The following is a 24,477-nucleotide window of genomic DNA, read 5'->3' as shown; positions in this document are numbered from 1 at the left end:
GTTCCTGGCTTGCCTGGATCAGGACCCTGAGGATTGGGGCTCCTTTCCCAGCATCAAGGAGTTGGACTGGTTCTTCAGCTCTGTGACTCTCCTCGCATCCAGACTCCATGCCCCTATTCTGCTTTTGCACCCTACCTCCCACCCAGCCCCACCACCCTCCAACCCACTCCTGCATTCTCCCTCCTGGCCAGACCCCACATCTCAAGATTGCTTCCAAACACTGAACTCTTCATTTTTGGCTCAACTCAAGAGCATAGGTGGGCCCACAAAATCTACTAGCTGTCCTCCCCCCAGCTTTGATGTGTGGGGAGTGTCTTTCTCCTTCTCAAGCTTCAGCAGGGGAGCTGAGTTAGCCTGTAACTGGAAAAGCTTTTTAAAAAGCAACAAATAGTCCTGCAGCACCTTAGGGTATGTCTACACTTTCCCCCTAGTTCGAACTAGAGAGGCTAATGTATGCATTTGAAGCTGCAAATGAAGCCCAGGATTTAAATATCCCGGGCTTCATTTGCATCTTCCCGGGCGCCGCCATATTTAAATGTTCCTTAGTCCGAACTCCATGCCCGTGGCTACACGCGGCACGGAGTAGGTAGCTCGAATTAGGATCTCTAATTTGAACTACTGTTACTCCTCATGGAACGAGGTGTACCGGTAGTTCGAATTAGAGATCGTAATTGGAACTACCTACTCCGTGCCTCATGTAGCATGGGCACAGAGTACAGACTAAGGGACATTTAAAAATGGTTTCGCCCAGGAAGATGCAAATGAAACCCGGGATATTTAAATCCTGGGCTTCATTTGCAACTTCGAATGCCTACATTAGCCTCCCTAGTTTGGACTAGGGGGTTAGTGTAGACATACCCTTAGAGACCAACAAAACATGTAGATGGTATGATGAACTTTTGTGCGCACAGCCTACTTCTTCAGATGAAGAAGTGAGTTGTGCCCACAAAAGCTCATGATACAATCTAAATATTTCGTTTTCTCTAGGGTGCTGCAAGACTACTCGTTGTTTTTGTAAATATTTCCTTCTGAGCTGGTGTCACAGATGTCAGTAGGTGGGCTGCTGGGATCTCTGTCTACTTCTGCCGATGCACCCTGCATCCTGTGAAGATATTAGTTTATACTATCATAGGCATCGCACACACTGCCAGATGCCCTCAGGTCGGGTTGATCTGGGTCTTACCACCTCCCCCAGGAGAGGAACAGGGGGACCTGGGCCCTCCCTCTCTTCCAGGTCCCAGCTCAGGGCCCTAAAGCGTAAGGGTTCGGTTGCCCTTACCCAGTTGACGGGGTGCCTCCCTGAAACTCATCGGGTGCCAATACACGGGTGTCTATACATAATCTCCTCTCCTGTTCACCTTTTCAAAATGCCTTTTTTCAAACTCTTCAAGATAGCTTTGTAGTAAAATTCACAAGTATTTATTACCACATTAAGTTAAAATAAATATTCTTGGCAATAATATAGCTTTGGGCATGTACAGAATATATAGTATTGGCCCACAAATCATGGCAATGAGATTTTTAAGACATATAATTGTAATAATATGTGACAGAAATATTGAATTTGGCAAAAAACAAGAACAACAAAATCCCGGAAGAATAAGGAAATTTCTAAATTTCATGCTAAGTAACTAAGCTGATCACGCCCTAAGTGCACCAGATGCCTTTCTCAGATAATAGCAGAATTCTCTGATAGCTATCCATTGAGAAATAGCCTTTAGTAAGTCATTTCTGTTATGCTGTGCAGAAAAGAAGTCACAAAGAAATTGCCTGATCTTATAACACTGACCAATGCTCACAACCTGTGCTGATGTTATGATCTCTGTATCCCACACTATCCAGCGTAAGGAAGACGTTTCTTTGATGGGGTTTGACTAGAATTGGTTCTCGGACACAACACAGGGAAATTCTGTGACCGCATAACAGATTATAAATCAGAAAAATTCAAAAAAGATAAGATTCATTCGCTGGGATTAAAGGAAGCCAAAGGTAAGTGTTTGTTAAATAGATTCTTTGCTGTTGACTGGTTTCTCTCTCTAGCTCCCTATCTCACCTCCTGCCACACACAATCCATAAATGGTAGAGAGTTCCTCCCAAGGTCTTTTTCTCTGTCTGCCTGTCTCTCTCTCTCAGATGATCCCTGCCCATAAGGCTTCTCTCCTCCCACCCCCGGTATCTTTCCCTGCCATCTCCCAGGACTGCAATCTCCCTGGCTATTTCTCAGTCACATCCACTGGGCTCTGGCTGTTCCAGGTCATTAGACAGCAGAGGGGCTGGAATGGTCAGTGAAGCACAGGGCTGGGGATAATAACCACATCTCTCAATCCCTTCTGTCTGCTCTGCTAACAGATGTGCATATGCAGTAGATTTAAGAGGAAGGTGCCACCTATCACAATGAACAGAGGTTTTATGATAACTGAGGCATCCACAATGTTCCCACCTCCCACAGAGACCGGCTTTCATAATTCTGGTAAAAATATGGGAACGAACGCTCCAGAGACAGTTTTACTGATGTCACCATTAACACCATTAACTCTGCTCATCGGCCTGTTGGGTAATGGTTCAGCTTCTGCATTAAGAGCCCTTCCGGCATTTCTAGCTCTCTCCCCCAGTCTGCACACACATCGGGACCATATGTGTGTTTTTTAACAATATCAATATTTACATGAATTACTTTTTTATTATTTAGTGATGAAGCTAGGTAAGCCAGTCTGCATTTCAAAACAGACACAAAATCCATAATAAAAGGTCCTGGAAATATGGATAATTTTCAGGATAATTAACAGACAGTTACAGCCTAAATATATCAGGAGAAATTCAGAGATATAAGTGGCTTTTTTTCTCAAATTCTCCAAACTTAATAGTTAGAAAGCTATTTCCGTTATGCTTACCAGATCAGAAACAATCACGGACAGAGAGCAGAGACCTGATACTTTCAGATATCACAAAACTTCCCAGTACTCATGCAAAACCTCTGGTCTCAATGTATCTCCCTGTCCAGTGCATTGCAGGCATTTCTCACACGGGGTCCATTATGGATTGAGTGTCAGGTGTGGCACAGGAGCCCACAGGGAAATGTTTAGTATCCTGAAAACAGAGTCTTCCTCATATAACTTTTGGGAAAGGATCCTATGGGGAGAATCTCAATTAGTGACCAACCGATCCTGATATTCTAAGTTGGATCCACACTGCTCCAGCTCCAATACACACTTAATCACAGTTCAAGATACAGCAGTACACGCTCAGTTCAATAGAGGGAAGCAAGGCAAGGATTTGGTGGATGGATTCTCTGTTCTTTGTCATCATTAACACTACATGGATCTTCTTTTTCACTCTCCCAATATCTACTCTGCACCACTGTCCCTTTCCTGTCATTCCCTTTCTATGCACAGTCCTTCTAATATCTTTCTTCCTCCACCGCTCCGCTCTCCATATTCAAGTGCCTCTGCATCTGAAGTGGTCTACATCCATGAGCCTTTCTCCATGGCTCTCTCTGTTACTAACATCCCTCAAGGCCATCATGGCTCTGGAGATATCACACTCAGGACCTGGCAGTTCCAGGCTAAGAGGGTTGGGAGCATCTGGAACAATCAGTGAAACACAGAGAGTCTGAGACACTGATACCCCATCCGCTCTCTGCCTACAGGTGTCTGAGAGAGGGGTAGAAGGAGAGACCAGCATCCAGCAACAGAGGTTTCATGATAACTGAGCTGAGAACAACATCCCTACACCCGACAGAGTCCAGCCTGAAAAATGGAACCATATATAATTGGAATGATTTCAAAAGATACTATCCATCTAGAGATCAACATGTAATTATATCAATGGTTTATGTTACTCTGCCCATCTGCTTGTTGGGGCTGCTTGGAAACGGGATTGTGCTCTGGTTCCTCGGCTTCCGCATTAAGAGGAACCTCTTCACTGTCTATGTCCTCAACCTGGCTGCTGCTGACTTTGGCTTCCTCCTCTGCTTGGCTCTTTCCCGTGCAGTCTTTGACTTCGATTTATTTTACTTATCAATGTCCTTGGACTTGTTGATGGCGTTCACATACAGCACCAGCCTGTACTGCCTAACAGCCATCAGTGTGGAAAGGTGCATATCTGTCCTTTTCCCCATCTGGTACCGATGCCACCGCCCACAGCACTTGTCTCCCATTATCTGTGCCTTGCTCTGGGCTCTCTCCTGCCTCCTCACAGGAGTGAGATCTTTTGTTTGCTTTTCCAGCTCCAATGAACGTTGTCAAGAGATGCTCCTCCAACTCACTAGCATGAATTTCCTGATATTCACACCCATCACAGTTCTGTCAAGTCTGATCCTCATCATCCAGGTCCAACGAAGTTCCCTGCGACGTCAGCCAGGAAAGCTGTACATTGTTATCTTGCTCAACGTCCTCTTCTTCCTCCTCTTAATTGTTCCCTTCAGTATTGTCACCTTCTTTGAACATTTTATTCATTATATGTATTTCATTACTTCCAGTTTAATGCTGGCCTCTCTCAACAGCAGTGTTAACCCAGTTATTTACTTCCTCGTTGGGAGCTATAGGAATCAACAATTTAGGGGATCAGTCAAAAAGGCACTCCAGGGAGTGTTTGAAGAGGTGGCAGATACCAGAGAGGGAACAGTTAGTGCTGCTTAAATCCCTATGGCAACCAACCTGGAAGACCCTATGATGGGCTGAATGTTTCTCTAGAACAGTAGTTCCCAGCATGTGGGCTACTTGATGCCGAATCAGTACACAGCTGCAGCCCTTCTGACAGCGAATACCCATATAGATACTGTATGTGTTGTATGGCTGCATATCAGCCCACAATGATTGTCTGAGAACCACTGATCTAGAATGATCATAAATTTCAAAGAAATTAGAGATGAGAAACTTCCTCTCATTCCATTCCCATGTTCTGCATATCTAGAGGACTGTCATCATCAGTTACAGCCCAATCCTGGTGCCACCAATATCAGGGGTATAATTTCCTTTGAATTTAACACGAATAGAGTCAGGACCATACTGTTTATTTCCCTATAATAAAATAAAAATCTCTGATCATGAATCTCTCCTTAGATGTTCTATTTCTCCAATATAATGCACATTAGCTTGATCTGATGTAAGCAAAGCCTGAACAAACTAAGCCCTCACATAAGAAATTGAGGCAAAGATCAATATCCAAAATACTTCAAGAATGTTTTATATGTGCTTTCCAGTCACTAGAGCAGCATTTTCCCACATCAGGGCTGTGTTTTTATCTCTTAATAAAGCTGTGCTGGTGTAATACACAGACTCAGTGTTTGCAGTAATACAAGGATTGCTTCAGAGAGGTAGCCGAGGTGGTGTGCAGTTTCCAAAGATTTCTGGCTGGCAGGTTTGGGCTGGTTCTGTTTTGTGCTATTTGGAAGCATCCCTAGATGCTGAACCCAGGAGTTTTTGCTGCCAAACCCATGTGGCAGAAGGGTCACTCTGATAATGACGTGCTCTCGGGTGTGTTACTGTCTCCCCTATAGAGGATGTTTGCAAATAGCATCTCACCTCCTGTAAATTACACTTGGTAATAGGGAAGTAAACACGTCTGGATTTGGAAAAAAATGGTCTCAGCAGAAGAACTGAAATCCCAGCATAAAGCATCCTGTCGTGAGAACTCCTGTGCAGGGACAACCCCACAGAATGCGGAAGATGACCATGCTGGAGCTCTGACTTCCATACTTTTATTGGAAACATTTCCTTCTCCTCATACTAAAGAAAGTAAATTTCTAGGTATTCGTTTGGCTCTTTCAATTTGCTTTTTTATTTCTCCAGGTGGGTAGTTGAGGTTTATAAATGCTTGGTAGAGATCCTGGAACAGGACACTAAACTCCAAGAAGCTCTGGGAGACAGACCCATAGTCTCCTATAGACAACCACCTAATCTCAAGATGATTCTTACCAACAACCACAGGACATACCACACTAATACCAACCCTGGTACTTTCCCTTGCAACAAACCCCGCTGCCAGCTTTGTCCACATATTCACTCTGCTGACACCATTATTGGGCCTAACCAAGTGAGTTACAAGATCAAAAATACATATTCCTGCGCCTCCAGAAATATAATCTATGCTATCATGTGCCAAAAGTGTCCGTCTGCTACGTACATTGGACAAACGTCTCAGACACTTCGCCAAAGAATCAATGCCCACAAAACAGACATTAGACAGGGTCACAAAGAAAAAACAGTTGCTTGTCATTTCAACCAGAAAGGACACAGTCTCAATGACCTGCTAACCTGCATCCTACTTCAGAAGACATTCAAATCTGCACTTGAAAGGGAATCCTCTGAACTGGCATTCATGCTAAAATTCGACACTCTCCGCGCCGGACTTAACAAAGACCCCGGCTATCTTACACATTACAAAGATAGCTTCCCCAATTATCACCTCTAATTCTATTAACTCACAGACATTTCCCCTTCCCCACCTCTAATATCATTAACTCACTGGCATTCACCTTCCTTCCCCCCCCCCCCCAAATCCCCCTTCTGTTCCGTAATGTGATTTGTCCTTTTCATGTGTGTTCATTTTTTTAAATTGTATCCTTTGGTATATATGGTTGTGACTATTTTCTTCCACTATTTGATCTGAGGAAGTGGGTCTGGCCCACGAAAGCTCATCATCTAATAAACCATCTTGTTAGTCTTTAAAGTGCTACATAGTCCTGTATTTTGTTTCAGCTACACCAGACTAACACGGCTACATCTCTATCATAAATCTATTGAATTACCCTTGATCACTGCTCCTTCACTTGTGTCCTTCTGGGATTATTTGAATATTACAATAATCCTACTTAATGCTGAATCAAGCAATGAGTTAAATTGTGTAACTATACCGATCCTTATATGTATTACTTCTTTTAGGAGAGTTTGCATTTGTGGGGTCTTACATGTTTGCGCAAATATAATAAAGTCACCATTCCATGGTTAATGGCTGTACATTATTTCCTCTCCTGTTCACTCTGAAATGCTTTTCAATTTCTCTTTCTACTAGACAGCTTTCTAGTAAAAATCACTAAGATTTACTGCCACATTAAGTTAAAACATATCTCCCTGGGGGGGAAACATAGCTTTGGGTGTATATAGAATGTATTTATAGGCTATATAAACATATAAAATGTAACAACATGTGACAGAAATATTGTTTTTGGCAAACAAGAGAAAATACGGAACAATAATGGAAGCTCTAAATTTCATGCTAAGTAACTAAGTTGTTGCACCCTAAATACCCCAGTTGCCTTTCTCGGATAACAACAGTGATAGCAGTCCCTTGAGATTAACATTTAGCAAGCCATTTCCGCGATGATTTGCAGAAAAGTAACAAAGACATTGTTCTCATCTCTGTATCTCACCCTCTTCATCATAAGACAGAGACATAACACAGGGACATTCTGCATCCATATAATGGATTATGATTCAGAAAAGATCCCAGGAAGACAGGCTCATTCGCCAAGTGCTAGAGGAAACAAAAGTTTGTTATCTCTCCAGTTCATATTCCCCCATGTCATCTCCTGCATGCCCAGTCCACAATGGCTGACTGCTCCTCCAAATATCTTTTCCCTTTCTTAATAAAGTTTACAGCTCTCACTGTATTTAACACACTCTCTCTCTCTCTCTCTTTTGAGGTTGCTCCCTCCCCATCAGGCTTTCTCCCCATCTCTTTCTGTCCCTAGCATCCCCCAGGACTGTAATTGCTCTGGACAATTCTCAGTCACGCTCACTGGCTCTTCTGTGCCGTGAGGGAGCAGAAGGGCTGGTTTGGTCAATGAAGCCCAGGGCTGGGGATAACTGAGCCTCTGAACCCCCTCTGTCTACCCTCTAGTAAGAAAGACTGTTTTATTGATATCTTCATGAACAGTGTCCCTCTGCTCGTGTACCTGTTGGGACTGGTAGAGAATGGAACCATCCTCTGGTCCTCAGCTTCCACATTAAGAGGAACCTTCACCATCTCCACCCTGCACCTGGGTGTGGACAACTTCTGTTTCCTTCTCTTCCTGCATGTTTTCCTTACAATGAATATGAGGGGTCATTTCCTCTGTTTGGCTTTAGAATGGAGGTCTTTTCTGCTGCTGTTTCTGTTCACATACAACACCAGCCTGTATTTCCTAACAGCCATCTGAATTCAGAGGTGTCTCTGTCTGCTTCCCACTCTGGTGCCTGGACCCTGCGCCCAAAAAAAGTCACAGCTGTAACTGTCGACTACTTAGTGTTAACATGAATGAACACCATCTCACACTCACTCTCGTGCTTGCAACACGACTTCTTGTCTCTTGCCCTGAACAGGAGACGCTCACAAAGGCTCAATCTCCAGAAAAAACAGACCATTTCTATGGTTACTCAGCGCATTTTTAGAAACGTGGCTTTTGGGTCAAACCTACTGGGGCTGCAAAAGAGCAGACTACAGGTGATGATGGGTTGAAATGCGAGGAAGCCTGAATAGCTGCTCTTTCCCATGTGTCCAGTCAGGTCAGGCTCCTCCCTGCCTGTCAAGGAGATGGCTAAACAACAAATGCCAGCAAATCCACTTATCTCACAGGAACTCGGCCACCGCACCAGGCATACCAACAGTTGCACAAGGTACTGCTCTGTACTCTACTTATAAAGGGCCCGGACACAGGGGAATTCATGACTAACAGAAACAGAGAGTGAGATGGATGGTCATGTGCTTACAAGGTATCCCCAAAAGTGGTGGGGGGAGAGAGAGAGAGAGAGAGAGAAAGAGATTGCTGGATGGTGGTACACTTAGGAGGTGTACACCCAGGAGACATAAGAACCATGTGGGATTAAAATAGTGTGGAAACCATCCCTGACTTACTATTAAGAGAGATGGTTACTATAGTTTGGCCCCCTTGCATTTGTCTCCATTATGCATTTTTAGTAATTTGTGAATTCAAATTACATAGCGCTCCACACCTTAACACCCCTAACCCCGACATGCAGGAGAAACTGACTCACAGATGCTGTGTAAGGGGTAAAAAAAAGGGTGAAAAAAATGAGTCAGACTCTCCTACAGGACACTTTCCTGTTGACTCTGTTACTCTACCATGGATGAAAAGATTAGGAGAAGTTCATGGGAGCATTTCTCCCTTTGAACCCCCACTGTAACCTGACTTAAGGTAAGTCAACTCCAGCTACATTAGTGGCATTTCAGGAGTGGCAGAACTTAAGTCAACTTCCTGCTGTAGCCTAACAAATGAAAGAAGAGAGAACCTCTTCAAATGAGATATTAATACGCTCACGGCACTTTCACCTCTGATTGACCTATGGATGTCATGTTTTTCCTACAAGCAAATAGCAACAAGACAACAAAGATCAAGGAACCAGCCAGCATGAAGAAGCAGCACTTCTCTAATCCAGCTCTGTTTCTGTATCAGATCACCTCTCCCACACTTCAACATAATGACTCAGATAATGTTTGCAGAAGCATCACTGAGGGTATGTCTACACTACCCCGCTAGTTCGAACTAGCGGGGTAATGTAGGCATACCGCACTTGCAAATGAAGCCCGGGATTTGAATTTCCCGGGCTTCATTTGCATAAGCCGGGCGCTGCCATTTTTAAATCCCGGCTAGTTTGAACCCTGTGCCGCGCGGCTACACGCGGCACGGAGTAGCTAGTTCGGATTAGGCTTCCTAATCCGAACTAGCTGTACTCCTCATTCCACGAACTAGCCGGGATTTAAAAATGGCGGAGCCCGGCTTATGCAAATGAAGCCCTGGAAATTCAAATCCCGGGCTTCATTTGCAAGTGCAGTATGCCTACATTACCCTCCTAGTTCAAATTAGGAGGGTAGTGTAGACATACCCTGAAGGATTACACGTCATGTACATGTGATCCTTGTAACGGGAGATTAAACTTTCTCTTAATTTCCAGACAGTTAAGGCTTCCTGGAGAAGAGTGTCAGGTAATTTTGATAAACAGAGAAAAATAGCAATAAGCAAGGGAAATTTCCTTCCTTTGCCTGTCTCAAAACCACTCCATAAAGTGAATGTTATGGGGGTAACACTCTTTTAAGGGCATCTCCTCCCAGTCACTCCTAGGATTAGCTCTTTCCCGGTGCTCACCCCCATGGTCTCTTCCTCTGTCCTGTCTCATGCTGCAGCCTCTTCTTCTCTGCAGAACAGCAGATTCCTCTTCATGACTGGGCCCTCCAGCCAGGTCCCTGTGATCCTGCCCTTCCAGGATAGCAAAAGTCTTACAAGGCAAACTCTCCTAGGCCAGCCATGCTCCCCTCTGTGCCTGCACCACTTCCCCAGTGGCTGGTAGGGAACCTGGACTCCAGTGACCTACTCATCAGCAACTCCAGGCACCAGAGTGGGAAGCAGACGGAGACATCTCTGAATTCAGATGGCTATTAGGAATTCTGGAATCTCTCAAAAGTTCTGCAACACTGTGTAATATAGGATTCTGCAAACTTTAAGGTTGTGTCCACAGAATCAACCCATTCCCCTCCCTCCCTGACCTGCACCCACACGGCCACACACACACACACACACACACACACACACACACACATACACACACACACAGAAAGGGGTTGTAGAGATCTTGGCCACTACTAGTCTTCTTGACCTAGTAAAGATCAGTTCACAAACAGAAGGTAAGTCAGGGGGTAGGAACCTGGAGGGTTCCCAGCAGCTCAGTTCACAGACCAGTGTGTAGCTAGCCCGCAAAGATCTGTAGACAGATCTGGCATATTGTGGTAGCGTCATTATAACCACTAAGGTGGTTAATTTCTGGATTTCTCAAGATGATAAAGCAGCGGTGGGTAAACCTTACACCACAGATTGCATTGAACTCTTTGAACCTTTTCATCTGACCCTTAAGTTCCTGCTGGGGAGTGGGATAAGAGGCTTCCTTACATAGCTCATTACGAATTAGCCACTGGAAGAAGGTGAAGCAAACAAGCACTTAGGACCTGCTGTACTATTTGCCTACACAGGTATCGCCCTCAGGCCAAAACCTTTGCCTAACCCTGTGATAAAGTTAAACAAAATTTGAGATTTTAGAATTGGGTTAGCACCCTTCTCCCTTGTCCAAACCCTGAGCCCAGGTTGAGGGGCTTGGAGTTTCCGTTCTCCAACAAGGAGCAGAAGCAACATTTACTGTTGACCTAACCACGTGCTTTCATTTTCTAGCCCAGTTTCTGTGCCAGCTGATTGGCCCAGAGACAAGAGAATGGCCTGTAACCCATCCCATAGCTCCAGCTGGACTGGGCAGGGTGGATTCTTTTTCTTCAGTAATAGATGGGCTGGCAGCAGGGAGTCAGGGGTGGAATTTCCTCACACTCATCTCACCAACCAGAATTCAAAGGCCAGCTCCCCTCCCTACCCAATCCCGTATCACACAGAGCCAATGGGGCTGGCGCTTTCACACTGTGGCCATTGACATATTGGATGGTGCTTCCACTCCAGATTCCTTCTCTTATGGCTCATTACCTTTGATCACTGCACCTTAATTTGTGTCCTGGGATTCCTTGAGTGTTAGAATGATCATACTTAATACTGAATCAGGCAATGAGTTAAGTTGTTTAACTATATTGATGATGAATATGTATCGTGTCTTCTAGGACAGTTTCCAGTATTTGAGCATTATATGTTTAGACAAATACAATAAAGTCACCATTCCATTGGTAAGGTCAATACAATATCTCATCTCCTGTCCACCTTTTCAAAATGCAGGTTTTTTAAGCTCTCTTCCTAGTAGAGAACTTTGTAGTAAAATTCACAACTTTTTATTGCCACATTAAGTTAAAATAAATATTCTTGGCAATAATATAGCTTGGGGCATGTATAGACTATATCTTATTGGCCCAGATATCATGGTGATGCAATTTTTAAGACATATAATTGTAGCAATATGTAACAAAAATTCTGTATTTGGCAAAAATGAAAACAAACCCCCTGAAGAATAAGGAAACTTCTAAATTTCATGCTAAGTAACTAAGCTGATCACACTCTAAATGCACCAGATGCCTTTCTCAGATAATAGCAGGTTTCTCTGATAGCAATCTATTCGAAAATAGACTTTAATGAGTCATTTCCGTTATGCTTTGCAGAAAAGAAGTAACAAAGACATTGCCTAATCTTTTAACACTGACCTATGCTTGCAACCTGTGCTGATGTTATGATCGACGTATCCCACGCTATCAAGCGTAAGGAAGGGATTTGACTAGAACTGGTTCTCGGACACAACACAAGGAAATTCTGTCAGCATGTAACAGATTATAATTCAGAAAAATCCCAAAAAGATAAGATTCATTCCCTGGGGTTAAAGGAAATTTAAGGTAAGTATTTGCTAAATAGATTCCTTGCTCTTGATTGATTTCTCTCTCCAGCACCCTATCTCACCTTCTGCCACACTCATCCCATAAATAGCTGACAGTTCCTCCCAATGTCTTTTCCTCTGTCTGTCTGTCTGTGTCTCTCAGCTGCTCCCTGCCCATAAGGCTCCGCACCCCCCAGCACTTTCTGTCCCTGCCATCTCCCAGAACTGTAACCTCTCCGGCTATTTCTCAGTCACATCCACTGGGCTCTGGCTGTTCCAGGTCATTACACACCAGAGGGACTAGAATGGTCAGTGAAGCACACGGCTGGGGATAATAACCACGTCTCTCAATCCCCTCGGTCTGCTCTGCTAACAGATGTGCACATGCAGTAGGGTTAAGAGGAAGGGGCCACCTACCACAAGGAGCAGAGGTTTCATGGTGAATGAGGCATCCGCAATGTTCCCACCTCTCACAGAAACCGGCTTTCATAATTCTGGTAAAAATAATGGGAACGAATGCTCCAGAGACAATTTTACTGTCACCATTTACAGCATCACTCTACTCATCTGCCTGCTGGGTAATGGTTCAGCTTCTGCATTAAGAGCCCTTCCAGCATTTCTAGATCCCTCCCGCAAACGGGGAGAGTTTGAGACACTGATACCCCATCTGCTCTCTGCCTACAGGTGTCTGAGAGAGGGGTAGAAGGAGAGACCAGCATCCAGCAACAGAGGTTTCATGATAACTGAGCTGAGAACAACATCCCTACCCCCAACTGAGTCCAGCCTAAAAAATGGAACCATATATAATTGGAATGATTTCAAAAGATACTATCCATCTAGAGATCAACATGTAATTATATCAATGGTTTATGTTACTCTGCCCATCTGCTTGTTGGGGCTGCTTGGAAATGGGATTGTGCTCTGGTTCCTTGGCTTCCGCATTAAGAGGAATGCTTTCACCGTCTATGTCCTCAACCTGGCTGCTGCTGACTTTGGCTTCCTCCTCTGCTTGGCTCTTTCCCGTGCAGTCTTTGACTTCGATTTATTTTACTTATCAATGTCTTTGGACTTGTTGATGGTGTTCACATACAGCACCAGCCTGTACTTCCTAACAGCCATCAGTGTGGAAAGGTGCATATCTGTCCTTTTCCCCATCTGGTACCGATGCCGCCGCCCAAAGCACTTGTCTCCCATTGTCTGTGCCTTGCTCTGGGCTCTCTCCTGCCTCCTCACAGGAGTGAGATCTTTTGTTTGCTTTTCTGGCTCCAACGAACACTGTGAAGAGATGCTCCTCCAACTCACTAGCATGAATTTCCTGATATTCACACCCATCACAGTTCTGTCAAGTCTGATTCTCATCATCAAGGTCCAACGAAGTTCCCTGCGACGTAAGCCAGGAAAGCTCTACATTGTTATCTTGCTCAACGTCCTCTTCTTCCTTCTCTTAATTGTTCCCTTCAGTATTGTCACCTTCTTTGAAAATGTTATTCATTATATGTATTTCATTACTTCCAGTTTAATGCTGGCCTCTCTCAACAGCAGCGTTAACCCAGTTATTTACTTCCTCGTTGGGAGCTATAGGAATCAACAATTTAGGGGATCAGTCAAAAAGGCACTCCAGGGAGTGTTTGAAGAGGTGGCAGATACCAGAGAGGGAACAGTTAGTGCTGCTTAAATCCCTATGGCAACCAACCTGGAAGACCCTATGATGGGCTGAATGTTTCTCTAGAACAGTAGTTCCCAGCATGTGGGCTACTTGATGCCGAATCAGTACACAGCTGCAGCCCTTCTGACAGCGAATACCCATATAGATACTGTATGTGTTGTGTGGCTGCATATCGGCCCACAATGATTGTCTGAGAACCACTGATCTAGAATGATCATAAATTTCAGAGAAATTAAAGATGAGAAACTTCCTCTCATTCCATTCCCATGTTCTGCATATCTAGAGGACTGTCATCCTCAGTTACAGCCCAATCCTGGTGCCACCGATATCAGGGGTATAATTTCCTTTGAATTTAACACGAATAGAGTCAGGACCATACTGTTTATTTCCCTATAATAAAATAAAAATCTCTGATCATGAATCTCTCCTTAGATGTTCTATTTCTCCAATATAATGCACATTAGCTTGATCTGATGTAAGCAAAGCCTGAACAAACTAAGCCCTCACATAAGAAACTGAGGCAAAGAGCAATATCCAAAATATTGCAAGAATGTTTTATATGTGCTTTCCAGTCACTAGAGCAGCATTTTCCCACATCAGGGCTGTGTTTTTATCTCTTAATAAAGCTGTGCTGGTGTAATACACAGACTCAGTGTTTGCAGTAATACAAGGATTGCTTCAGAGAGGTAGCCGAGGTGGTGTGCAGTTTCCAAAGATTTCTGGCTGGCAGGTTTGGGCTGGTTCTGTTTTGTGCTATTTGGAAGCATCCCTAGATGCTGAACCCAGGAGTTTTTGCTGCCAAACCCATGTGGCAGAAGGGTCACTCTGATAATGACGTGCTCTCGGGTGTGTTACTGTCTCCCCTATAGAGGATGTTTGCAAATAGCATCTCGCCGCCTGTAAATTACACTTGGTAATAGGGAAGTAAACACGTCTGGATTTGGAAAAAAATGGTCTCAGCAGAACAACTGAAATCCCAGCATAAAGCATCCTGTCGTGAGAACTCCTGTGCAGGGACAACCCCACAGAATGCGGAAGATGACCATGCTGGAGCTCTGACTTCCGTACTTTTATTGGAAACATTTCCTTCTCCTCATACTAAAGAAAGTAAATTCAGGTGTGAGTTTATCCCATTGCAAAAGCGCTCTGGGATTGCAGAGCCATGTATTAAATTGTGCTTTCAGCCTCAGTCTCCCCAATAGATTCAAGGATATTCTGCTCCTTTCATTTCTAATCCACCAATGGAAGGAAATTAAGGAGATAAGCACTTCTGCTCCATCATAGTATTTGCCTCCTTAGCTATTGCCCTCTGACCAAAACGTTTACTGACTCCTGTAAACAAGGCAAACACAATTTTAGATTTCAAAATTGGGAAGAGGCCCTCTGAACTGTTCTTGCACCTGGGTCTTTTCAGGGCTACTTCGTCACTAGGGGAAACCCTGAGCCCAGGTTGAAGGTTTTGGAAAGCGTCCTTCCTCCTCTCAGGAGCAGCAGCAATAGACACTGCTGACCTAACCACTTGTTTTTTCTCCTGACCAGTCTCTTTGACAGGTGATTGGCCCTGGGACAACAGAGTGGCCTGCCACCCATCCCATAGCTCCTCCCCGCCAGAGCAGGCATTCTTCTTCTGCACGGATACATGGGCTGGCAGCAGGGAGTTAGGATGGGATTTCCTCACACTGATCTCACCAACCAGCATTCTAAGGCCAGCTCCCCTCTCTGCTAAACCTCATATCCCACAGGGCTCATGGGACTGGAGCTTTCACAATGCGGCCATCTGCATGGAAGGGATGTGCCTCCATTCTAGTTTCAGTCTCTTATAGCTCTTGGGTCATATAAATCTATTGAATTACCCTTGATCACTGCTCCTTCACTTGTGTCCTTCTGGGATTATTCATGGTGACTGAGGCATCCGCAATGTTCCCACCTCTCACAGAAACTGGCCTTCATAATTCTGGTAAAAATAATGGGAATGAATGCTCCAGAGACAGTTTTACTGTCACCATTTACAGCATCACTCTACTCATCTGCCTGCTGGGTAATGGTTCAGCTTCTGCATTAAGAGCCCTTCCGGCATTTCTGGATCCCTTCCGCAGTCTGGCTTATCCAGCTGAAACTGTCTCCTTCTTAGGAGGTGGGTAGGTAGGCAAGAGGAAATCAGGAGTAAGATTTCCCCCTATTTTCAAGAAAACCAGGAGACTGGGGATATCTCCCCTCTTCGAACCCCTCAAGGAAATACTGCTTGTGGGAATAGGGTTAGTTTCACCACATTGTTCAATATACATACTAGTTTCTTTCTTATATAGCCATTGGGTAATCTCTATCCATTGTATTTCATTTGTGAACTGTGCCTTTCTTTCCATGGACATTTATTAATTATCACACTTAATGCATATCGGACCAATGTGTATTGTTTAACAATATCAATATTTACATGAATTATTTTGTTTTAAAAGCCTTTCCTTTTCTTGAACATTATGCTTCAAGTGCAATAGTCATCATTCAATGTTATTTCTGCTCACATCCACCTTGTCAAAATGCATTATTTTCAATCTCTTTTCCTGCTTGGTGGGTTTGCAGTATGAAACATACAAAGACTACCCACACCTTAATTTACAAAAAATATGGTAGGTGATGTATTTTGGCAGTGTAAGGAATATATATTAAAAGTAAGATACCATAGCAATGGGGATTTCAAAGCAGATACAAAATCCATAATCAAAGGTCACAGAAGTATGTTTGGTAACAATAATAGACAATTAAACAGTTAAGCAAGTGATAACTTTCAAGATTATTACCGGTCAGTTACTGCTAAATATAGTAGGAGAATTTCTCAGATTAAAGTGGCTTTTTTCCCATCTTTTCCATGAGACTTAATCATTAGAAAGCTATTTCCATTATGTTTAGCAGATGAGAAGCAATCATGCACAGAGAGCAGAGACCGGATACTTTCAGATATCACAAAACTTCCCAGTACTCATGCAAAACCTCTGATCTCAATGTATCTCCCTGTCCAGTGCATTGCAGGCATTTCTCACATGGGGTCTGTGAGACTAGGTGTCAGATGTGGCACAGGAGCCCATAGGGAAATTTTTAGTATCCTGAAAACAGAGTAATCCTCAAATAACTTTTGGAAAAGGACCCTATGGAAAGAATCTCAATTAGTGACCAACTGACTCTGATAGTCTAAGTTGGATCCACACTGCTCTAGCTCCAGTACATACTTGGTCCCAGTTCAATACACTTCAGTACACACAGGGTGCATCTAGACTGGCAAGATTTTGTGCAAATACTTTTAATGGAAAAAAAATTCCGTTAAAAGTATTTGCGCAAAATCATGCCAGTCTAGACGCAGCCACACAGTTCAGCAGAGGGAAACAAGGTAAGGATTCGGTGGCTGGATTCTGTGTTCTTTATCATCAACATCTTTCCGTGCTCCTAGACCAATGCACTAGGCAATGCACTAGGGGAAGGAATTGGACAGCCCTTTGTGGGGAAAGAACAGGTTAGGAATTATTTAGAAAAGCTAAACATACACAAATCCATGGGTCCAGATTTTAGTGCATCCAAGGGTACTGAGGGAAATTGAGATAGAGATGTAGCCGTGTTAGTCTGGGGTAGCTGAAGCAAAATGCAGGACAATGTAGCATTTTAAAGACTTACAAGATGGTTTATTAGATGATGAGCTTTCGTGGGCCAGACCCACTTCCTCAGATCAAATAGTGGAAGAAAGTAGTCACAACCATATATACCAAAGGATACAATTAAAAAAAATGAACAAATATGAAAAGGACAAATCACATTGCAGAACAGGAGGGGGATGCAAGGGTGGGGGAAGGAAGGAAGGTAAGTGTCTGTGAATTGATGATATAGGAGGTAGGGAGAGTGGGATGTTTGTGAGTTAATGGTATTAGAGGTGATAATTGGGGAAACTATCTTGGTAATGGGTGAGATAGTTCAAATGTTTGTTAAGTCCTTTTTGGAAAGTGTCGAATTTTAACATGAATGACAGTTCAGAGGATTCCCTTTCAAGTGCAGATGTAAAAGGTCTTTGTAGCAGAATGCAGGTGGTTAAGTCATTGAGAGAGTGTCCTTTCTGGTTAAAATGGCAAGAAACTGTTTTCTCTTTGTGATCTTGTCTGTATCTGTTTTGTGGGCATTAATCCTTTGGCGAAGTGTCTGAGACGTTTGTCCAATGTACATAGCAGACGAACACTTTCGGCACATGATAGCATAGATTATATTTCTGGATGCACAGGAATATGTGTTCTTGATCTTATAACTCACTTGGTTAGGTCCAATAATGGTATCAGCAGAATGAATATGTGGACAAAGCTGGCAACGGGGTTTGTTGCAAGGGAAGGTACCAGGGTTGGTATTAGTGTGGTATGTCCTGTGGTGGTTGGTAAGAATCATCTTGAGGTTAGGTGGTTGTCTATAGGAGACTAAGAAATTGCAGAGCCTTTGGCCATTATCTTTCAAAACTCATGATAGGTATTTCGAAATAACTTTCCTAGCGCTTACACAGCCAAACTGCTATTTCGAAATTAAATCAAAATAGTGGAACGCTTATTTCAAATTTGGTAAACATCATTCCATGAGTGTGACGGGGCGGCCCCGCCCCGCACTCAATCCCAGGGAAACCACCTGGTGCCGGTGGCGGAGAGAGCCCCACCCAAACAGCCCTACTGGGCATGCTCCGAGGGGAGCAGAGGTATAAAAGGCTGCTGGCCTGCTCAGAAGGGGCAGACCGTGGCCCGAGCCGGAGCTAGTGCCCAACTGCCAGAGGGGGAGTTGCCAGGACGGCTGAATGCGCTGCTGCCAGGCCCAAGCCGGGCCCAGCCCCAACGACGGAGCCGCCGGGCGACCCCCCGTGACCCAGGCACCAGACCGGACCCTGCCAACCCCGACGCGGACTGGGGACGTGCCACGACAGCCACCCCACCACGCCGACAGGTGGGACCCCCTGCCGAGCCAGTGGTGGGAGCCACCCACTGCTCATAGGGCCCTGGTGGAGAGGGAGGGCCCAGGCCCCCCTACCCCTCCTGCCCTGAACCCCGGTGAGTGGGGAGCTCAGCAAGAGGACTAGGCTGCAGAGTCAGCATCCGGAGGATTAGGCCAGTGGGCTGTATTTCCCCTAAGAGAGGGGCATTGTACTTTGGGACTAGGCCAGTGGGCCGTATTTCCCCTAAGAGAGGGGCATTGTACTTTGGGACTAGGCCAGTGGGCCATATTTCCCCTAAGAGGGGGGCATTGTACTTTGGGACTAGGCCAGTGGGCCGTATTTCCCCTAAGAGAGGGGCATTGTACTTTGGGACTAGGCCAGTGGGCCGTATTTCCTCTAAGAGAGGGGCATTGCACTTTGGGACTAGGCCAGTGGGCTGTATTTCCCCTAAGAGGGGGGCATTGTACTTTGGGACTAGGCCAGTGGGCCGTATTTCCTCTAAGAGAGGGGCATTGCACTTTGGGACTAGGCCAGTGGACCGTATTTCCCCTAAGAGAGGGGCATTGCACTTTGGGACTAGGCCAGTGGGCCGTATTTCCCCTAAGAGGGGGGCACTGCACTTTGGGGCTAGAACCAAGTGGGCCGAACTATGCCCCGGATGGGGGCGGCAACCCCAAACAAGGGGGGAGCCCCCCGACAATGAGGAATAACGCCAAATTCAAAATAGCTATTTCCAAATAAGTGCTGTGTAGACACATTTTGAAATAGGGGCCTACAGCCTTCCTAGGGTGCCCTGGAGGCCATTCCAGCCTCAACCAAGAACACTCCTCTCCCTCCCCGCTTCTCTGGAGCCCTTAAAGGGGTTGACTCTGGCCACAGTGTCTGTGCCAGCTCCCAGCCTGCCAGCCCAGAATGAGCTATCACTGCCCCTGACCCAGTGGCTCCAAAACATGAGCCAGCAACCACTGGCAACCGGCTCTCCACCACTCCCCAGGAGCAGTCCGCTAACTCCCAGCAGCCTGCTAGGGCTCGGAGAAGGCAGGCGCTGTCTTGGTCTTGGGTGGAGATTATGGACCTTATTCAGGTTTGGGGGAGATGCTCCCAACGTCCATGATCTCTGCACTAGATGGAGTAACACAGCCATCTAGGGCAGGATAGCTGCCAGCCTGGCCACCAAAGGCCACATGCGAATCCAGGAGCAGGTTTGCATGACAATCAAGTTGGCCCGGTGAGACCTCCCTACCCTGAGCTTCCCCTCCCTTTTTTTCCCCCCTTCCAGCTCCCTCCTCCCAGGTTTCCCCCTCTCCTCTCGCACCCTCTCTTCTCTCCTCTCCCGCCTCCTTCCCCAGTCTCACCACAGTTTCATTCCCTCCCCCCCCCCCCAGTTTTGTGAAATAAAGAGAGTTTGTGTTCCTGAAAATACATGTATTTTATTTGACATCAGGAAGGGGGGTTAGGGAGGGGTAAGTGGAAGGACGTGAGGGAGGAATGAGGCACAAGCCCCCAGTGGGGCAGACCAGGGAGGCTCTGAGAGCTCCTCAGAGTGGAAGCTCTCCCACAGGGCCTCCTGGATACTGACAGCCTCCCAGATGGACCTCCCTGATGGCAGCCTGCAGAAAGTGCAGCCAGGCTCACAGCAATGCATCCACGAGAAACACTAAAGTGCCCAGGGGGCGCTCTAGCTCCATGTTGCAGAGTGCTTTGGTCTCCCGAGTGAGGGCAATCAGAGTACGCAGAGACAAAATGCTTTGCTTTCCCTCATTGAGGTAGGCAAGCAAGGAGGGAAAGCTGAGAACTGACTGTCCAGGGGGCGTCCCTTTAAGCACAGGCCTCAGATAGCAGCCACACAAATTAATTTCTGTTCTGATGCCCTGCCGGACCTGGTTCCAGCCGGCCTTAAATGTGATTCAGCATCCATTCAGTGTAGCTGCGCTATTTCAATATAGGAAAATGCGATTTCAAAATGCATTTTGTGTGTAGACGCATTATTTCAAAATAACTTATTTCAAATTAACTATTTTGAAATACGATATTTTGAAATAACGCTGTAGTGTAGACATACTCATGGAGATTGGGAGAGATCGTGGATGATTGGAAAAAGGCAAATATAGCACCCATCTTTAAAGAAGGGAAGGAGGACAATCCAGGGAACTACCGACCAGTCAGTCTCACTTAAGTCCCCAGAAAAATCATGGAGGGGATCCTCAAGGAATCGATTTGAAGCACTTGGAAGAGGGGAAAGTGATCAGAAACAGTCAACGTGGATTCACAAAAGGGCAAGTCATGCCTGGTCAATCTGATTAGTTTCTGTGATGAGGTAATGGTCTCTGTGGATACTGGAAAGTCAGTAGATGTGATATACCTTGACTTTAGCAAAGCTTTTGATACCGTCTCCCACAATATCCTTGTCAGCAAGTTAAGGGAGTATGGATTGGATAAATGGACTGTAAGACAGATAGAAAGCTGGGTAGACTGTCGGGCCCAATGGGTAGTGATCAACGGCTTGATGTCAGGTTGGCGGTTGGTTTCTAGTGGAGTGTCCCAAGGATCGGTTCTAGGACTGGTTTTGTTCTGTTTTTATTAATGACCTGGATGAAGGGATGGATTTCACCCTCATCATTTTTGCAGATAACACTAAGCTAGGGGAAGAAGTATATATGCTGGTGGGCAGGTATATGGTCCAGAGTGACCTAGGCGGGTTAGAGGATTGGGCCAAAAGAAAGCTGATGAGGTTCAACAAGGACAAGTGCAGAATCTTGCACTTGGGACGGAAGAATCCCAAGCATTGTTACAAGCTGGGGACCGACTGCCTAAATAGTAATTCTGCAGAAAATGACTTGGGGATTACAGTGGATGAGAAACTGGATATGAGGCAACAGTGTGCCCTTGTAGCCAGGAAGGCTCATGGCAAATTAGGTTGCATTAGGAAGAGCATTGCCAGCAGATCTAGAGAAGTGATTATTGCTCTTTATTAGGCTCTGATGAGGTCACATCTGGAGTATTATGTCCAGTTCTGAGTCCCTCTCCCCCCATAGAAAGGATGTGAACTCATTGGAGAGGGTCCAGCAGAGGGAAACCGAAATGATTAGGGGGCCAGAGTATATGAACTATGAGAGCAGACTGATGCATTTCAGTTTCTTTAGTTTGCAGAAGAGAAGAGTGAGGAGGGATTTGATAGCAGTCTTCAATTTCCTAAAGGGAGGTTCCAAAGAGGATGGAAAAAAGACTGTTCACAGTACAAGGAGCAAAATGAGGAGTAATGGTCTAAAGTTACAGTGGGGGAGGTCTAGGTTGTATATTAGGAAAAATTATTTCACTAGGAGGGTGGTGAAGCACTGGAATGGGTTACCTAGGGAAGTAGTGGAGTCTCCATCCCTAGAGATTTTAAAGTCTCGGCTTGACAAAGCTCTGGCTGGGTTCATTTAGTTGGGATTGGTCCTGCCTTGAGCAGGGGGCTGGACTTGATGACCTCCTGAGGTCTCTTGCAGGTCTATGATTCTATGACTAACACTACATGGATCTTCTTTTTCTCTTTCCCAATATTCATTCTGCACCCCTGTCTCTTTTCTATCATTCTCTTTCTATGCACAGTTGACAACTCTTCCAATTTCTTTCTTCCCCCACTACTCCTCTCTCCCGGTTCAACTGTCTCTCTGCCTCTGCATCCAAAGTATTCTTCATGCATCAGCCTTTCTCCCTGTCTCTCTATTACTAACATCCCTCAAGGCCATTATAGCTCTAGATATCTGACTCTCAGGACCTGTGGGCATCTCCAACTATCCATGAAATACGGCATTGGGGGAGTCTGAGACACTGAAACCCTATCTGCTCTCTGCCAACAGGTGTGTGTGAGTGGGGACGAAGTCGAGACCCGCATCACTCAGCAGAGATTTCATGATGACCGAGTTGATGACAACATCCCTGCCCTCAACAGAGTCCACCCTGAAAAAGGGAGCCATATATAACTGGAATGGATTCAAAATATGCTTTCCACCTCCCGATCGTATTCTTCTAACAAGCGTTAATGTTACTCTATTCATCTGCCCGCTTGGGCTGGTGGTAAATGGGATTGTGCTCTGGTTCCTTGGCTTCCGCATTAAGAGGAACCCCTTCTCCGTCTATGTTCTCAACCTGGCTGCTGCTGACTTTGGCTTCCTCCTCTTCTTGGCTCTTTCCCGCATAGTCTTTAGATTGTGTTTATTGAACTTTTCCATGTCCTTGGATTTGTTGCTGGCATTCACGTTCAGTGCCAGCCTGTCCCTCCTAACAGTAATCAGTGCAGAAAGGTGTGTGTCTGTTCTTTTCCCCATCTGGTACCGATGCCACCGCCCAAAGCACTTGTCTGCCATTATCTGTGCCTTGCTCTGGGCTCTCTCCGCCCTGCTCACTGGAGTGAGATCATATGTTTGCTTTTCCGATTCCAATGAACATTGTGAACACGTGATCCTACGACTGACTAGCATAAATTTCCTTATATTCACGCCCATCACAGTTCTGTCAAGTCTGATCCTCATCATCAAGGTCCGACAAAGCTCCCTGCGACACCAGCCAAGAAAGCTCTACATTGTTATCTTGCTCAACGTCCTTTTCTTCCTCCTCTTAGTTGTTCCCTTCAGTATTGTCGCCTTCTTCCGAGAATTTATTAATTATGACTATTTTATTAATTCCATATTAATGCTGGCCTCTATCAACAGCAGCATTAACCCAGTTATTTACTACCTTGTTGGGAGCTATAGGAATCAACAATTTAGGGGATCAGTAAAAAAGGCACTCCAGAGCGTTTTTAAAGAGGAGGCAGATAACAGAGATGAAAGGGATAGTGCTACTTAAATCCCTATGGCAACCGACCTGGAAGACCCTATTATGGGCTGAATGTTTGTCTAGAACTGTGGTTCCCAGTGTGTAGGGTGCTTGCAGGCCAATCAGCACCCAGCTGCAGCCCTTCTGACAGCACAGACCCATACAGATACTATATGGCTACGTCTACACTGGCCCCTTTTCCGGAAGGGGCATGTTAATTTCAGAAGCCGTAATAGGGAAATCCGCGGGGGATTTAAATATCCCCCGCGGCATTTAAATAAAAATGTCCGCCGCTTTTTTCCGGCTTTTAAAAAAGCCGGAAAAGAGCATCTACACTGGCCCTGATCCTCCGGAAAAAAAGCCCTTTTCCGGAGGATCTTATTCTTTGAAGTAGGAATAAGATCCTCCGGAAAAGGGCTTTTTTTCCGGAGGATCGGGGCCAGTGTAGACGCTCTTTTCCGGCTTTTTTAAAAGCCGGAAAAAAGCGGCAAACATTTTTATTTAAATGCCGCGGGGGATATTTAAATCCCCCACGGATTTCCCTATTACGGCTTCTGAAATTAACATGCCCCTTCCGGAAAAGGGGCCAGTGTAGACGTAGCCCAGGTGTTGTGTGGCTGCATCTGTGGCCCACAATGTTTGGCTGAGAACCACTGATTTAGAATGATCATATAATTCAAAGAAATCAGAGAAGAGATAGTTCCCCTCATTCCATTCTCCTGTGTGCTGCATATCTAGAGGACTGTCATCCTCCCTCAGGGCCCAATCCTGATGCCACTGAA

The 24,477-nt window shown here is 45.3% G+C and overlaps 3 protein-coding genes across 3 annotated transcripts; all 3 read left to right on the top strand.

Annotated features, from left to right (window-relative positions):
* The first annotated feature begins 3,455 nt into the window (after positions 1-3,455).
* LOC142829016 (mas-related G-protein coupled receptor member H-like) lies at positions 3,456-4,763 on the top strand. Its single transcript, XM_075926065.1, has one exon. It carries the CDS (start codon positions 3,699-3,701, stop codon positions 4,635-4,637), a length of 939 nt encoding a protein of 312 aa, XP_075782180.1. The 5' UTR covers positions 3,456-3,698; the 3' UTR covers positions 4,638-4,763.
* An 8,204-nt stretch (positions 4,764-12,967) lies between these two features.
* On the top strand, positions 12,968-14,431 carry LOC142829280 (mas-related G-protein coupled receptor member H-like). Its single transcript, XM_075928575.1, has one exon. The coding sequence runs from the start codon at positions 13,021-13,023 to the stop codon at positions 13,957-13,959; it is 939 nt and encodes a 312-aa protein (XP_075784690.1). The 5' UTR covers positions 12,968-13,020; the 3' UTR covers positions 13,960-14,431.
* A 4,284-nt stretch (positions 14,432-18,715) lies between these two features.
* LOC102454511 (proto-oncogene Mas-like) lies at positions 18,716-23,733 on the top strand. Its single transcript, XM_075928577.1, has 2 exons — positions 18,716-18,906; positions 22,738-23,733. The coding sequence occupies exon 2, from the start codon at positions 22,790-22,792 to the stop codon at positions 23,723-23,725; it is 936 nt and encodes a 311-aa protein (XP_075784692.1). The 5' UTR covers positions 18,716-18,906; positions 22,738-22,789; the 3' UTR covers positions 23,726-23,733.
* Positions 23,734-24,477: the final 744 nt, after the last annotated feature.

Source organism: Pelodiscus sinensis, chromosome 4 (assembly GCF_049634645.1).
Source record: "Pelodiscus sinensis isolate JC-2024 chromosome 4, ASM4963464v1, whole genome shotgun sequence".
In the NCBI taxonomy this organism is placed as follows: domain Eukaryota; kingdom Metazoa; phylum Chordata; order Testudines; family Trionychidae; genus Pelodiscus; species Pelodiscus sinensis.
This window is presented reverse-complemented; position numbering and strand designations above follow the sequence as displayed.